The 13,905-nt window shown below is 42.9% G+C and overlaps 1 protein-coding gene across 3 annotated transcripts in view; it reads right to left on the bottom strand.

Moving 5' to 3' along the window:
- tln2a (talin 2a) overlaps positions 1-13,905 on the bottom strand; it is a 103,988-nt gene that overhangs the window by 8,370 nt on the left and 81,713 nt on the right. For all 3 annotated transcript variants that reach the window (XM_051939576.1, XM_022208967.2, XM_051939573.1), the window contains exons 37-51: positions 13,721-13,882; positions 13,305-13,445; positions 12,987-13,168; positions 11,510-11,642; positions 10,822-10,923; positions 9,689-9,859; positions 9,332-9,478; positions 6,927-7,028; positions 5,074-5,193; positions 4,701-4,847; positions 3,549-3,715; positions 2,371-2,554; positions 2,090-2,215; positions 772-888; positions 377-562 (exon numbers count right to left, since the gene is read on the bottom strand). In XM_051939576.1, coding sequence (XP_051795536.1) covers positions 377-562; positions 772-888; positions 2,090-2,215; positions 2,371-2,554; positions 3,549-3,715; positions 4,701-4,847; positions 5,074-5,193; positions 6,927-7,028; positions 9,332-9,478; positions 9,689-9,859; positions 10,822-10,923; positions 11,510-11,642; positions 12,987-13,168; positions 13,305-13,445; positions 13,721-13,882 — 2,187 coding nt within the window. The remainder of the gene's footprint in view (positions 1-376; positions 563-771; positions 889-2,089; positions 2,216-2,370; positions 2,555-3,548; positions 3,716-4,700; positions 4,848-5,073; positions 5,194-6,926; positions 7,029-9,331; positions 9,479-9,688; positions 9,860-10,821; positions 10,924-11,509; positions 11,643-12,986; positions 13,169-13,304; positions 13,446-13,720; positions 13,883-13,905) is intronic.

Genomic DNA, 13,905 nt, shown 5'->3' with positions numbered 1-13,905 from the left:
TGGTGGAACATTTACTCGCAGGGAGGTGAGCACTGTGATTAAAATCAATAATCCACTGAAAAAACACAAACAAACAAAGCCGCCTTACTACAAGATCCAATTCTGATTGAAATCCTCAGTGAAACTTGCAATTTTCAGTGAGGTAGGTTGCTGCCGGACGTTTTGGTTTCCCACAGCAGAGAAAATGTTAACACAAAGACAGCTGAAGGAAGGGAAAAGCTGCTTGAAAGCTATTCATGGCAGGCTAACACCTGCATCTCACATCCAGTGAGTATTACTACAGAATATCTAATGTCAATATAATGAAAATCCAAAATGCAGAAACATGAAGACACAATAACTGTAAGAGTTGTTTGACTGCTAGTGAGAAAAGCACCTTGCAGGTGGTGAGCATGTCTGAAATGGCTTTGCGGCTGAGGTTGGCTGTATGGATGATGTCCTCCTGCCGGGCAGAGTTTCCTGCTGCTACAGCTTTAGCAGTTGCCATGGTGATGCCCTTAGTCATGCGAATGAACTCCTCGGGTGTCGTCGTCTTGTTGGGAGCATCTTTGGATTGAAACAGCTGAGGATGACACAGGACGGGCGGTTCACAAATTTGATTCACAGATTGATGAAGACGTACCTCCTCCATGTAGAAAAATAATGAAGAGCATGTAGTGTGACAGCTGCTGTGCAGTTTCATTCATATACAAAATATTTATCATTATTCAGCACAGATCTGTCACGTGTACTTCTAAGCATTCATGTGCTTAACTCTCCACCCGTCCTCACCGCCATTTCCTGTTTAATACACTCGATGGTGGCCTCCAGCGCTCTGGTGCCTCGAGTAGCCTCGTCCTCCACAGCCTTCACCGTCTTCAGCAGGGACGTCACGTTAGTCACCATGACCTGGCAGAAAAAAAATCACAGAACGTGGTGTTCAATCCACATCAGAGTGTTGAAATAGCAGCAAGGTCACGAAAACATGTGTCCATGTCATAATCTCCAAACACAAATAGGTCTGACCAACAGATCCCAATTTACTGACTTGTTGGACAATTTAGCACATTTAATCAGATTACTATAACATTCACAACTATGAGAGGAATAGTACTCATAAAAAATTTAAATCAATAGAGAAACTTTTCATCGAGAAAACGATGAGGCAGGACTGACCATTTTCTGACTAATCAAGCACACATGTCTGAAGATGTGGGAGGAAATCAGTGCTACAAGGCAGTCTTGCTCATCATTATGTTACAAATAAAATGATGATTTAAAAAAAGTCAATGTTCCATACTAATTTAACATAGGGGAGCAAATCAAACATTTCTACGGATGCAATGTTCCAGTTGCTTCAGAGAAATGTCAGAATACGAAGAACACAAACACAGGACTGTCAGTCAGTTAAAGCTGTAATACACCACACTGACAGACAGGGGGAGCACAGCATCCACTGAGGGGAGCCTGCTGCCTTCAAGGACTTCAAGCAAAAACCCTACAAATGGTTTAGCAGATTTTTTCCTCCATCTCAGGTCCTAAAACTGCATGTGAGGCATGTTTCAATCATCTCAAAGACTCCATGACACTCTTCGCCGTTACCGACTGTGAACCAACAATTTTTTCTTCAAACTTCTCAGCTCGAAGTGATAATGAGCCGCCAGCAGTGTTATCAGTGAATTAGGAACTGCAGCTTTGAAATTTTACACTGCATATGTGTCGGAGCAAAGAATTGGAGCTGATTTACGGCGGTTAGAAATATCCCAGTTTCCTGCTATCCTCAGCACCCTGGTCATTAACATTACGGAGACACAGTCTGCAGATTAACTGTTGTGAACGAGGTTTCATGACGGCAGCAGGGGTGTTTCAACTGATGAATGGCTCTGCCTGAGGAAGAGGAGAACGGCTGCTATGAACACATGCAGCGTGAGGAATAGTGTAACTGATTTGATTCCTCATAAGTAAAAAAACCAAAAAAAACCACAAAGAAACTCCTGCTTTCTGAGTTTTAACAGGTCTTGCTGTGAAAAAGCTACAGAATCTATATATGACTGCATACAGAGTGCTTTAAATCAGATGACATGGTGTCAGTTCAGAGGTATCTTCTCACCTTGGCAGCACTCTTCAGTTGGTACATGGACGGATCATCTGCTGACTTGCCAGCGGCACACTTGGTGGCACTAATGAGCTCAGCCAGTGCCTTGGCCACATCTTTGACAGCATTTATCAGAACCACCTAGAGAAAAGGACAGACAGATGCCAGCTAATCACCATGCAGTCTGGGAGAGACAAAGGTTATTTGCCATTCACAGCTCATTCTCCCAGAATTCCTCCTGATAACTGGCACACTGAATAAAGGACGAGCAGAGAACTGTAGCGCGACTGGCTAACCTGTGTCTCAGGATCATCAGAACCGATGCTGGCAGCTCCCAGTTTGACCACATCTGTGAGCTGCGTAATGGTTTTGGCAGAAGACTGGGCAGCTTGAGCCAACCTGTCCTGACCGGAAGCTGCACCAGACACCAGCATCTTTGTGTCCTCGACCAGAGCTTTGGCCGTCTTCAAAATGTTCTCCCTGACAGAGAAAAGAAGGAACCAGAAAATGGAGAAAAGCAGGAAGGATAAATGAAAGACAAAGACAGAAGAAGATTTGGCAATAATGAAATAATTACCTGAGCTTTAAAACATAACAAAACATAATCCCAGAGAAAATTCTGGATATCCTTTCGATGAGCTGCGTCTTACTCGAGCAGAAATACAATGTAAATGTGTGTGAATTACAGTGAACAGATCTGTCACACAACGCTTCTCATATCAAAGGCATTTCTCCATCAAAGCTCGTGCAAACAAGAGGAGGACAGGTGAGGTTATGGAACATGTCAAGTCAGCTATTTAGCTCAAATTCACAAAGGGGAATTGATAGCAAGCTGCTGCTAAGTTCCTTCTTGACTTCTAAGGGAGCTGTGTCACATAATTTGAGATGAAGCGATTGGTTCTCTTTCACCCCGACACTGCTCCTCCATCTTTCTGCTTTTATGATTCTTCAGTGTGGTACAGTACGGTTTTAATATAGACCAACTGTAAGGATCTAACTTAATCATTTCTGGTCATAGTATCATGTACAGTGACAAGTCTAGTCTTGGATTATTAGATATGTATCTCTCTGAACCGTGTTCATTCAGAAATAATAAGCATAACCCAGTTCAATAGAAGTCAAACAATGTGGCTTGTCACAGAATATAACCAGAATAATGTCTACGCTCTAAACCTCTTGCTGTTTTCTTCTTTTACAATACGAATGCTGCCTCAGAATCCTAAATGTAAGAACAAGAACAAGAAGAGATGTGACACTTCCTACATCGCTCAAACCCTCGGGGTAATTTGCAGTTTCCAATGCCAGACATTTCCTCTCTGTTCAGCCGCTAATAAGTCATTCTGTCAGTCCGAGATGAAAGATAACCACAGGGCGGGTTTTAGACTCCAGTCAGGTGTTGCACTTCTAGACTCTGACATCTCTCGCACACTTGTATTTAAACACAAACACATTGGGATAAAGGTCATGCCCAAACCTGTGGTCTGCGAAGGACTCGTCATTCTCTGCGTTGAGGGTGCCAGCGGAGGCAAACATGATGGTGGTGTCCAGATCAGCGATGATGCCGGATACCGCGCTGGCCGCCGTGATGCAAGCCTGCGTGCCCTTGTTACCTGCCTGGAGGGCTGAGAGCACCAAGGACACCTGGGGACACAGACAGACATCACACCCTATAATTAAACAGGTGAGGATGTGCAAATCACTTGGCGTGAGACAGAGGCTGTTCTTATTTTCATACCCATGCTGCCTGAAAACCAACTGGATTGGCGAATTTCATGATTTGTGCGCACATTACAAAATGCATACAACTTTGGAAATGAACGCTGAAGTAGCGTTGCTATGTTTTGGCCATTCTGTAAAGTGATGAAGACAGGAAAAAGCCGCAGTCCAAAGAGTATTTAAAAATGTGCTGTGATGACAAAATATCACGTTGGCACGAAGCCGCACACATCATCAATCACTCAGTGAAACGAGCATGTGTCGTACTGATTTCCAACATTCGCTTTCCTCACAGATGCTGGAGTGACAGCAGAAATTAATTAACTGATATTTCTAGACTCGTACACAAAAAAGGCCGGAAGACGCACAGAAATGATTCTTAGAAATGACAGCTGTGGAAAGTTCAGAGATAGGAAAAGGTTAATCCAGTAATCCATGTTACATGGACAAAAACTGTTCTTTTCTTCTCATAAAGACACTTAGCAAACAATAACATGAGGAAAAAATATACACTACATTATATGTTATGGACTCTCATCATTAAACTGCAGTTAGATAAAATCATTTAGTGCTAACACATGAAAGCAGAATCACTTAGCGTGAAATACACAAAAACAAAGCATTGTTTCACTATTCCAGACAAGAACAACACTAAACACGGTTATCTGGGTGCAGATCCTATCAGACCGAGCAGGAAAAACTCCAACCCAGAGATTAGGCAAGCAAACAAAAACCAACGATGATGAATGCTGTCAGAAAGTGCAGAGTCTTGGGTTAATTTATAGGGCAACTTGGACAAACAGTTTAGCTTCAGTGGTGGAATAGGTGAGATGGTGACAAATGTTTCAGATAAGAAGTAAAATGTGGTTAAAAAATAGAATAATCCAGATATTTAACGACAAAATAATACCTTTTCTGTGACTGCTCGGGCACATTCAATGAGCTCCCGCTTGGTGAAGCTGTCAGACGGTGTGATCTGCAGAGCTCCAGCCTTCTGGACCAGGAAGATACAGCCATGGCCAAGTTCCTGCACTCTAGTCTTGATCTGGAAACCAATCTGCATTAACAGAACACAGAAATAACATCACAAACTCACTGAGTGAATGACTGAGGCAAATAAGAAGTTGCATTATAGGAATTGACTTGTGTTCTAACTGTTTGTGTGCAAATGTTTACATCCACGTAGCTAATAGCGTCACTCTTAACTATAGATTTAAAAACTGCCACGCTGATGTAGCAGAGCTGTATAGCCGGTAAGACTATCTGTCTCTGGGTGTCCTCACCTCTTCTGGCTCAGCTGTGTGAGCAGCCAGTCGTCCCTGAACGGCCAGCTGGCTGTAGTCCACGGTCACCTGAGAGGCCAGAGCTCCCAGCTCATCTGGACACGTCACCGATTTAGTCATCTGATGGATAAACATATTAAATGTCACACCACAGTAACCGTCCAGGTTTACTTCATTTCACTCATTGTTTACAAACTGCAGAGCAATTTGAAGACAATGCCTATTATCTTATTTCATTGTTTTAGGGGCCTCTGCTTTTAAAAGGAGCCTGGAGAATACGACACGAGCACAGCTTCTATAATAAACCAGCAACATTTTTATTTTGAATGACTTTTGTTTCAACATCCAATAAAGAAATCCTTTTGTGGTTGAAAACTAGTTTTGAAATCAAAGTTGTGCTGATGTCCAAGATCATATCACAACATTTGTTCTATAGCTTTCCTGAACATTCAAGGAAGAGTCTATATTATCCTTTAATAAATGAAAAAAATATAGATTTGAAAATCGAGGTACAACAAAAACACAAACAGTGATCAGATCAGGGATCATAACTGCAATTGTGACATTTCATGCTACCTACTGAGCTAATCAGCTGTTGTATAGAATAAATATATAATACAAACTTATACTGGAAGGGCATAGGGACATGTGTTGGTGTGACAGTTGATAGGCTCATACATAATGAGCTCAACACACACAACAGAACAACATAAATTGCACAAACTTAGCTTTGTATTTAAAAAAGGGTGGTGAGTAATACTACTATTGGAGCAGATTTATCTAGCTGTAAAATGTTTGCAATCATTTGCTTTTAATCGTAGCAAAAGCAATCAATACTTTCTGGTTTGTAAAAGATTTTGATTGGACCATTATGGGATGCCGTTTTTGGAGTCAAACCGTGACCACTTACGGCCACTTTTGCACAACTTCACCGTTTAACTACTGTTTGCTGGGCACATGCTTTATTATAAACAAGCTAATGTGTTTCCTTATAAACACAACATGTGGATCATCAAACGCTAAGTCAGCATGTGGAATCCTAAACTAGACAGAAGGCTTACAGTTTAAGTGAGTTTATTACTCTGCCAAAGAATGCGGCAGAGTTGTGTGACGATCAGTGCATGTTTGTGTGTTTATCTGTTCTTCTGTCTGTTAGCAACATCACTCAAAATAATGGAAAAATGGATTTGAATGAAATTTTCAGGGAAGGTCAGAAATGACACAAGGACTAATTGATTAGATTTGGCAGTGATGCGGCTTTTAGTCTGGATCCACAGATTTGTTAAAGATTTCTGTATCATTGCGAGATAGCGGCACAGCAGCACTGTAACCATGATAACAAGTAACACTGCAACAGCTGTCTGCTGATCATCACATGACTGCGATCCTACTAAAAATCCACTGCTGTGGACTTAAAGACAGTTATTCGTCGGAAATCATACGACTGAGCAGCCTTGGCTGAGCACTGCGCTCTCTGAGTGCTTTTCTTGTTGCTAAATGTGGTTCTTCTTACTAACAACACTATGCAACGGCACAGTGAAGTTATGTCGGCGTGAAACAATCAACTCGCAGTAAACCAATTGGATAAAAACTAATTTTTCCTTTGATTTAACTTTCCATACAAATCGTGAATTAGCACTGTAGCAATCACATTTCTACAAGCTGCTATGCACATTAACCACATTTTGATGTTCTATGTTTTCACTAACAGTTTGGAGTTACTTTAATTTTATGGGGCATTTCTGAAAAATGAAGACTTCAAATATTTTCCAACTAACCAGCGAGAACATAATCAAGTCAGCGTTGATCCTTTGAAACGGTCTGAAAACATTCTGAACTATTTAAAGACTCACCATTTCCTGAGCAGTAACAGCAATTGTCTTGGAATATTTCACCATACTGGTCTGGTAATCCACAAAGGAGCCGTCGGGTTCAGGTGGCGTCCCCTCGTCCAGCTAAGCAAAGACACACACAGTTAAAAAAGCTCTGCGACTTATAATGAAAGGTGGGATTTGTTTTTCTTTCATAATCCGTGCAAATTTCTTCAAACGTGAAGACAATCAATCATTCGGCTCTTTAGCTGCAACCACATTTTAAATCTAATCTACTCTTCAATCACACTCATTCTGCCAGGTGTGCAGGCATCGGTTCATCTGCAAACCAGCGTTAATGTAATTTTATATTCTGATAAACACTCAGGATGAATGATAAGCACTCATTATAAATTATCCACCGAATCCACTCTGTAATTACAGCTTTAAAACTCTGAACTCTGAACACATTTGATCACCAGCTTGCAGTGCAAACATGAATGTTTCTGCTAAATTAGACGGTGTTTGACACATGTGAGCATCATGGGAAGGCAGAGGTGAGGAGAGAGAGAGGAAGCCATGTGGGAAAAGCATGCTGGTACTGAAACGACTCCCTAAAATCACAAGTACATAATGTTTGCTCCTCCTGCTGACAGAAATAACACCTCACAATCTGTGGTCTTGATTAAACGCCTTTTAAATCACCTCAGCTTAAGCCACAGTGAAGAATGACCATTATGTCGATGGATTATCGGAGAGGATTATCCTCATTTAATCAAGTAAACTGAGTGGCACAGACAAAACACGCCTGCATGCTCAACATGTAGGCCTTAATTGAACCAACATTAACTATTCTGACATCACAGACGCCGCTCCCTCTGCTGAACTCACACATCTGAAATGCTTCATCACCTTTGCGATAGTTTTCACTCGGGATGGTGCGGAGTGATATAATTAGCTGATGCTATTCTCCGTCAGCATCCGAGATAAAAGGCTTTTTCTTGCTTCGCACCTTATGCGTTTGCCAGTAGTTTGACTGTTAATGGGAAAGATAGTCCAAATTGCCTTGCGCTGACAAAGAATGGCTGCACTGACGGTCAATTCTCCTCTGCTTCAGCCACTTATGATTTGTATAAGTATGTTAATCAGTGACTTTATGGTGCCAAGGAAACACTATGCTTGGAATCGAGATGTCACGCACAGCAACCGGAAAACACGGGTCAAAAAGAAGAACTCTTAATTAGAAAATGATGGCTGCATCTGTGAACCCTGGAGCATCCTGGAAAACAATTAAAAGCATTCGCTTCCCTGTCAGTTCTGCTGTATTCACTTTCAACTTTCAATCACTTTATCACATTTATTTTTGTTGCTGCATTCTCAACAGCCACAACATTAAAAACATCTGCCTAATATTGTGCAGCCCATTTCAGTGCTGCCAAAACAGCTCTGGCTGGCTGGGCCATGAACACAGGACCTGTGTGGGGGTCTCACACTGGGACACTGGTCCAAAGGGTTGAGGGGCGGGGCCTACATGAACCAGACTTGCTCCTGTGCATCCGCTTTAGAGGTCAGGTCAATGCTTTGTGCTGTGTGGCAGGTCACACTGTCCTGCTGGGGGAGGCCGGTGGCACTGGGGAGTTAACTTGGGTGGTGTGTTTGGTATGAAATGTTTAGGTGGGTGATATGTGTCTTGGAGTATTCCATCTACATAAAAGCCAGGACCCAAGGTTTCCCACCAAAACACTGTTGTGGTTGATCAGCATATGCTGTTGTAAGGCTCATTTTTCCACGTCACATCTGGTTGGTGAGGGCGATGGGAGACCAGAGGAGAATGAGGATAGTTGTGTTGACCCTTTAGCTCAGCAGGGTGTCTTGATCATCTTCGGATAGAATCGGATGATCAAACTATCCGATTTTGCAGTCATATTGTGGTGAAATGATGACAGACTGCAAGCGTCAACCTATAACCAGACACTCTTGAACTGGGTCGGATGGTGGTGAAAGAAAGATCGAATAAACCAAACAGTGAATTGGGGACATGTGGACATGTCATCTGTCCTGAACAACCTTCAGCTGAACGCACAACAGCTGTAGTTGGGGCACGAGGTCAGAGCACGTCCAAGAAACCTGACTGGGAAGAGGCCCCAAAAAGGAGGAATTTTATTTTTTTATCCTGCCTATCTTGGAGATGCCTCAGGAAATCCCAGGAAAAGATATAAAATGGTACTGGATAAACTAATGCACTTGGCTACTGCTAAGGAAGAGTCCAAATAATCACAAGTCTAATGCTTATCCAAGAACCAGGGAGTGTGAATACATTTAACCAGCAAAACTCCGAGCAGAAGAACAAATTAAAAGTGTGTAGATTTAATGCTGCACTTTCTGATCATTGCCGGTTACCAAGCATCAAACAACCTGTAAGACAGACTCCACCCAGCAGCACCCACCTTGGCCATGGCGTCTGCAATGGACTCCACCATTCCTCCCACCATTCCCACCTCGCTGGCGGCCTCATTCAGCGTCACCATGATGTCATCGACCGCCTCCTTCATGAGCTGAGCCGCCTCTGCTATGGCGTCATGGGTATGCGATGCCTGTAAAGTGTGACACGGCAAAAGCACACATGAAATAATCACCATATCGACAAGCGAAGGCGCATAAAAATGACCCTGCACGAGCACAGTTAATGATCCCTACTGAGGCACTGAAACACTTCACGTCATCCGTGCAGGTGTGGAGCAGCCGTGAAGTGCCAGCTTAAGCAAAGTGCACTCAGCGGAAAATGGAGCATTAAATGGTCTTGCCTTCGGGTTTCCGCCACCCTCCTTGGCAGCGTAGAGCATCTGCAGGGCAGACTCGGCCAGAGTCTTGGTCTGGTCCAGGAAAGTCATCTGCTGCTGGTGGTCACTCAGCTTGGACGCCACGCCCACAGAGGCCTTGATCAGCGGCTCAAAGTAACGAGCCAATTGGGTCACCTGAGGCAAAGAGTGACAGTTTTTAATGAGGTCTTTGAAGAAAAACTGAAAAAAAAAATAGTGCTTCAGCCGAGATAGTGTTACATGCCACATTAACACTAGGACAAGCACTGTTACAGTAAATGAAAGAACATCAACATCCATTATTATCAAATTGTATACTTTCAATCAAATGTGTTAAATCTTTTAGATATTTCACTTATTGAATGCTATTATTCAGAGCTTTAAGCAGATTTAAATGTGCTGTCTGCTAAGAGAATGGTAGGGCAGAGTATTTTTATAGTGTCTCGATTTGTTTTTACATACATCCTTCAATTAAAATCAAGTTTTTTACCTTGTTAGCATGTTGGTTTTTATGTTAGCAGACATATCACGATTTGGACTACACACATAACAAACATAACAAACCACTCCTGTCAACTTGCAAGCTGTGCCTTTCCATATCATCATTCTTCTTCAGAGTTTTTGGGGTCAACATGAACTGCTGAATTACTCTGATAGGACTTCACAGATTTGCGTGTTCTGAAGTAGGCAACATGTAGAGTTACATCACAGCCATTTTAAAGGAGGAAGTGATCATTTTAATGGAAACATAACCCCTAAATATGTAATTTTGACACACAAAAATGAGTTTTTAGGGGTTTAATCAATGACCAGAAAGGGAATTTAATAATTCACACAAATAATTAAATTCACACGACGAAAGGTTGGAAACCTGCTGATGGTAAACAACAGTAGGTGGTGTAGTCCACAAATATTAAAAGAGAAAATGTGTCTGCATCTTTTACACTAAAGGAAAAATGTCTTTTAATGAGCAATGCTGAAGCAATACTTCTCCTGTTCATGTTGCCCAAACCTAACATATGCAGTATTGCTGTCTCTGAACACTGCTGCTAAAAAAAGTGCCACTTTGTTGCTCCACAGTTACAGTAAAATAGTAATTAACTCCCTGCCCTATATACCTTGTGTCCTAGTTGGGAAGCTTCGCCCCTGGCAGCAGTGGAAACGGGGTCAATTAAGTGGCCAATTTCCTGCACGGTGGACGTCAGCTGCTCTTGTAGCGCCTGAAGAGAGGAAATAAAAGAAATTAGTTTTTGTGTTGCTTTTTATGGGAGACAGAGGTGCATTCAAATAAGTCAGCTGGGACCCGCTAAAAAGCACCAAACAGGGAAGTGAACAGAAAGGTACTTGCCCAAAGCGACCGGAGCTTCGAATAAGTGAGTTTAAACTTTTCACAGAACAGCAAACCTGGTGCAAGTGTCACAGTCTATTCTGAACCCTTCTGCATTACCATAAACCAGTTTTAGGGCATGAAGATCCACTGGGACTCAAGGTGTACTGCAGGTCAACTACTAGAAGCAACCATTTAAAATACTGCTTTGCACTGCAGAAAGTTGTTGTTTTAAGTTGAATCCCTTGTTTCTGTTGAACGAGTTGTCTGTCTGCCCAGAATGGACAAAATCAAATTGACAGATCATGCTACAGAATAAAAGACAACAACAACAACTGACTGGAAAACTGGCAAAGGACAAGAAGGAAAGGGTAAGCGGAAGAGAAAAGCGGCCAGACGAGAACAAACACACGCAAACAGAGAAAGATACCAGCAGCTGTCTGCAGAAGGTGTCCAGTCGTCGTTTGGCGGCTGCTTACCTCCAGTGAGATGTCGTCCCTGCTAGGTAAGTTCTGGCTGACGGCTGCCAGGGACGCCTGCTCAATGTCCCGGATGCATTTGTTGATGTTATCAATTGACGAGTCACACTCCCGCTGGCCTGGGGCCTTGTCCCTGAGAATGAAATAAGGCAGGAAAAGAAAAGAAACAGAAAGCAATAAAATGATTACAGACAAAAATGAGCAATGAAGAAAGGAAGTAACACACACAGGAAGAGAGAAAAAAAAAGGACAAACGTTAACATAACTGAAAGCTATTAAAACACAGACAGGTTCCAGGCTTCCTCTATAACATCTTTTCTCCTCATCTCACTGCTGCTCAGGCCACATCTACTGAAATGTGGCCTGAAGGGTTTCGTCACAGCGCAGGGAGATCCAGCTGGGCAGTCAAATTAGCTTTGAAGCCTCCGAGTTGTCTGGGGCTCTGGTCTCATGGGCAGGATAAGTTAGCTAAACATCCATTTCCATGCATGGCAGCACGCTGAAAGTAAAACTAAAATCAAACCGCGTCTCTGTGTGTAATGAGACCAACAAAGTTATGAGGTCAGCTTTTGCAGGACAGAGTCTACCGCTATTTGTATTCTTTAGCATCGCAGTATATCACAGAATTCTATTAAAGGCTTGGGCCAAACTCCCAGTACTGACTTGAAAATGCCGCGGTGAAGTCATGTCTAAAAGGAAGACTGTGATAAGGGCTTCAGAATTGAAGGAGATGTTAAGCCGGCTGCACGTGAATGCTAATGTGCAGATGTTCAGAGACGAGGAGGAATCTTAACATTCAGTGCATTTGACACGGGGAATTAGTCCCTCATGGGCATCAGTTTTGTTCTGATCAAGGTCAGGTAGGAAAGGTGTGAAAGAGGAGATTATAAATGTAAGTTGCACAGGTATAAGAACCAGTGTGTGCCACCCCAGGGTACAGGATTTTGGCATCCTTTCTCCAGGTGTTTCATAGAGCAGTGTATACAGATAAGAGGGAAAGCTGTACTCCAGCCGAAACTCAATTCTCAAGTTTGTAACCTTAATCATAAATTTTCACCTCCCTTAAGACCAACGACTGTATAGAAATGAAGCACAGTCGGGAAAAAATTGGATAAAGGATTAAAAGCTGGTAACTTTCCGGAGTCTCCCCTGGTTGTCTGGCAACCACACGGCAGCAACAAGACTCCTGAGAGAAATAGTTACACAATGGAAAACCTCAATGTCATGTTTTCTAAATCTCAGCTTATTAAAACAGCAAGGCTATTTATTTCCCTGCTTTCAACCTTTAAGCTAAGCGGCTGCTGGTGTTAACTTGGCATTTGCCTCACAGACATGAGAGCTATTGATCTCCGCATCAAACAGTCAGTGAGAAAGCAAATGTGCACACTCCCCAAACTCTTCCTGAAAATGCAGCCTTCACATACTGCACCTCGTCAGCTTTTCTGTTTGTGTAACATCTGAGCAGATGTTCACTAACCGGATGGCTGTGATGAGACCCTTGATGGAGTCGGAGACGGTGCGAGAGTGACCAGCCAGAACCGACCACGTGGGCGGGTCTTTGGGGTTGATAACCAATGAGCGTGCAGTTTTGAGCAGGTGAGTAGAGCTGTCCAGCATAGAGCGTGCTGAGTGGAGGATGGGCTCCTGTGCTGCAGAGCCCTACAGAAAAACAAACAATAAAGATGGAGATACGCACACATTTATTACAATACCCTGCTTTTGCGGCGGATGCCGAAATTTCCTGTAGGGCTGCTGCAAGACAAACAACATAACACTGAAGCTCACAGAGCCTTACCTCATTGCTGATTTGAGCTGGGACACTGGCAAACTCGGGGTTTGAAGCAAATGTTGTCAGGTTTTCCACAGCTTCGATTAGCGGAGCTGTGGCGACTCGACACCGGTTCCTGTTCTCCTCTGAGAAATCACCGTCTAAAGCCTGGAAAGTGAGAGACGCAGAACACCATGATGCATGAAACAATTAGGATTAAACTCTATCAATTAAGCTATCAAATTAAGTTAGCAAAGAAAGGAGTCAAAAATGAAACAAATCACTGTTTTTGGGGACAAATATGGACTGATGTGAATCGCAAATGCATCAGAATTGACTGAACAGAGGATTTCTCAAAATTAACCCGCATCAGTGACAGAATTCAGAGATGTACCGCGGTATGCCAGGACTGATTCGACTGTTACAAAAGACTGAAATCCTACCTTGATGGTTTTGACCAAGTTGGCGGTGCTGTTGGCCACCTCCTTGGCAGACTGGACAAAGTGTCTCTTGGCAACAGGGTTGGTCGTCTTAGAGGAAGCCAGACGGCAGGCGTTGCACAATGCCGAGGTGTGCTTAGCAACAATGGTGGCTGCTGAGAGCACCTGCCACATTATAAACAACAAAA

Source organism: Acanthochromis polyacanthus, chromosome 2, assembly GCF_021347895.1.
Source record: "Acanthochromis polyacanthus isolate Apoly-LR-REF ecotype Palm Island chromosome 2, KAUST_Apoly_ChrSc, whole genome shotgun sequence".
Classification (NCBI taxonomy): domain Eukaryota; kingdom Metazoa; phylum Chordata; class Actinopteri; family Pomacentridae; genus Acanthochromis; species Acanthochromis polyacanthus.
This window is presented reverse-complemented; position numbering and strand designations above follow the sequence as displayed.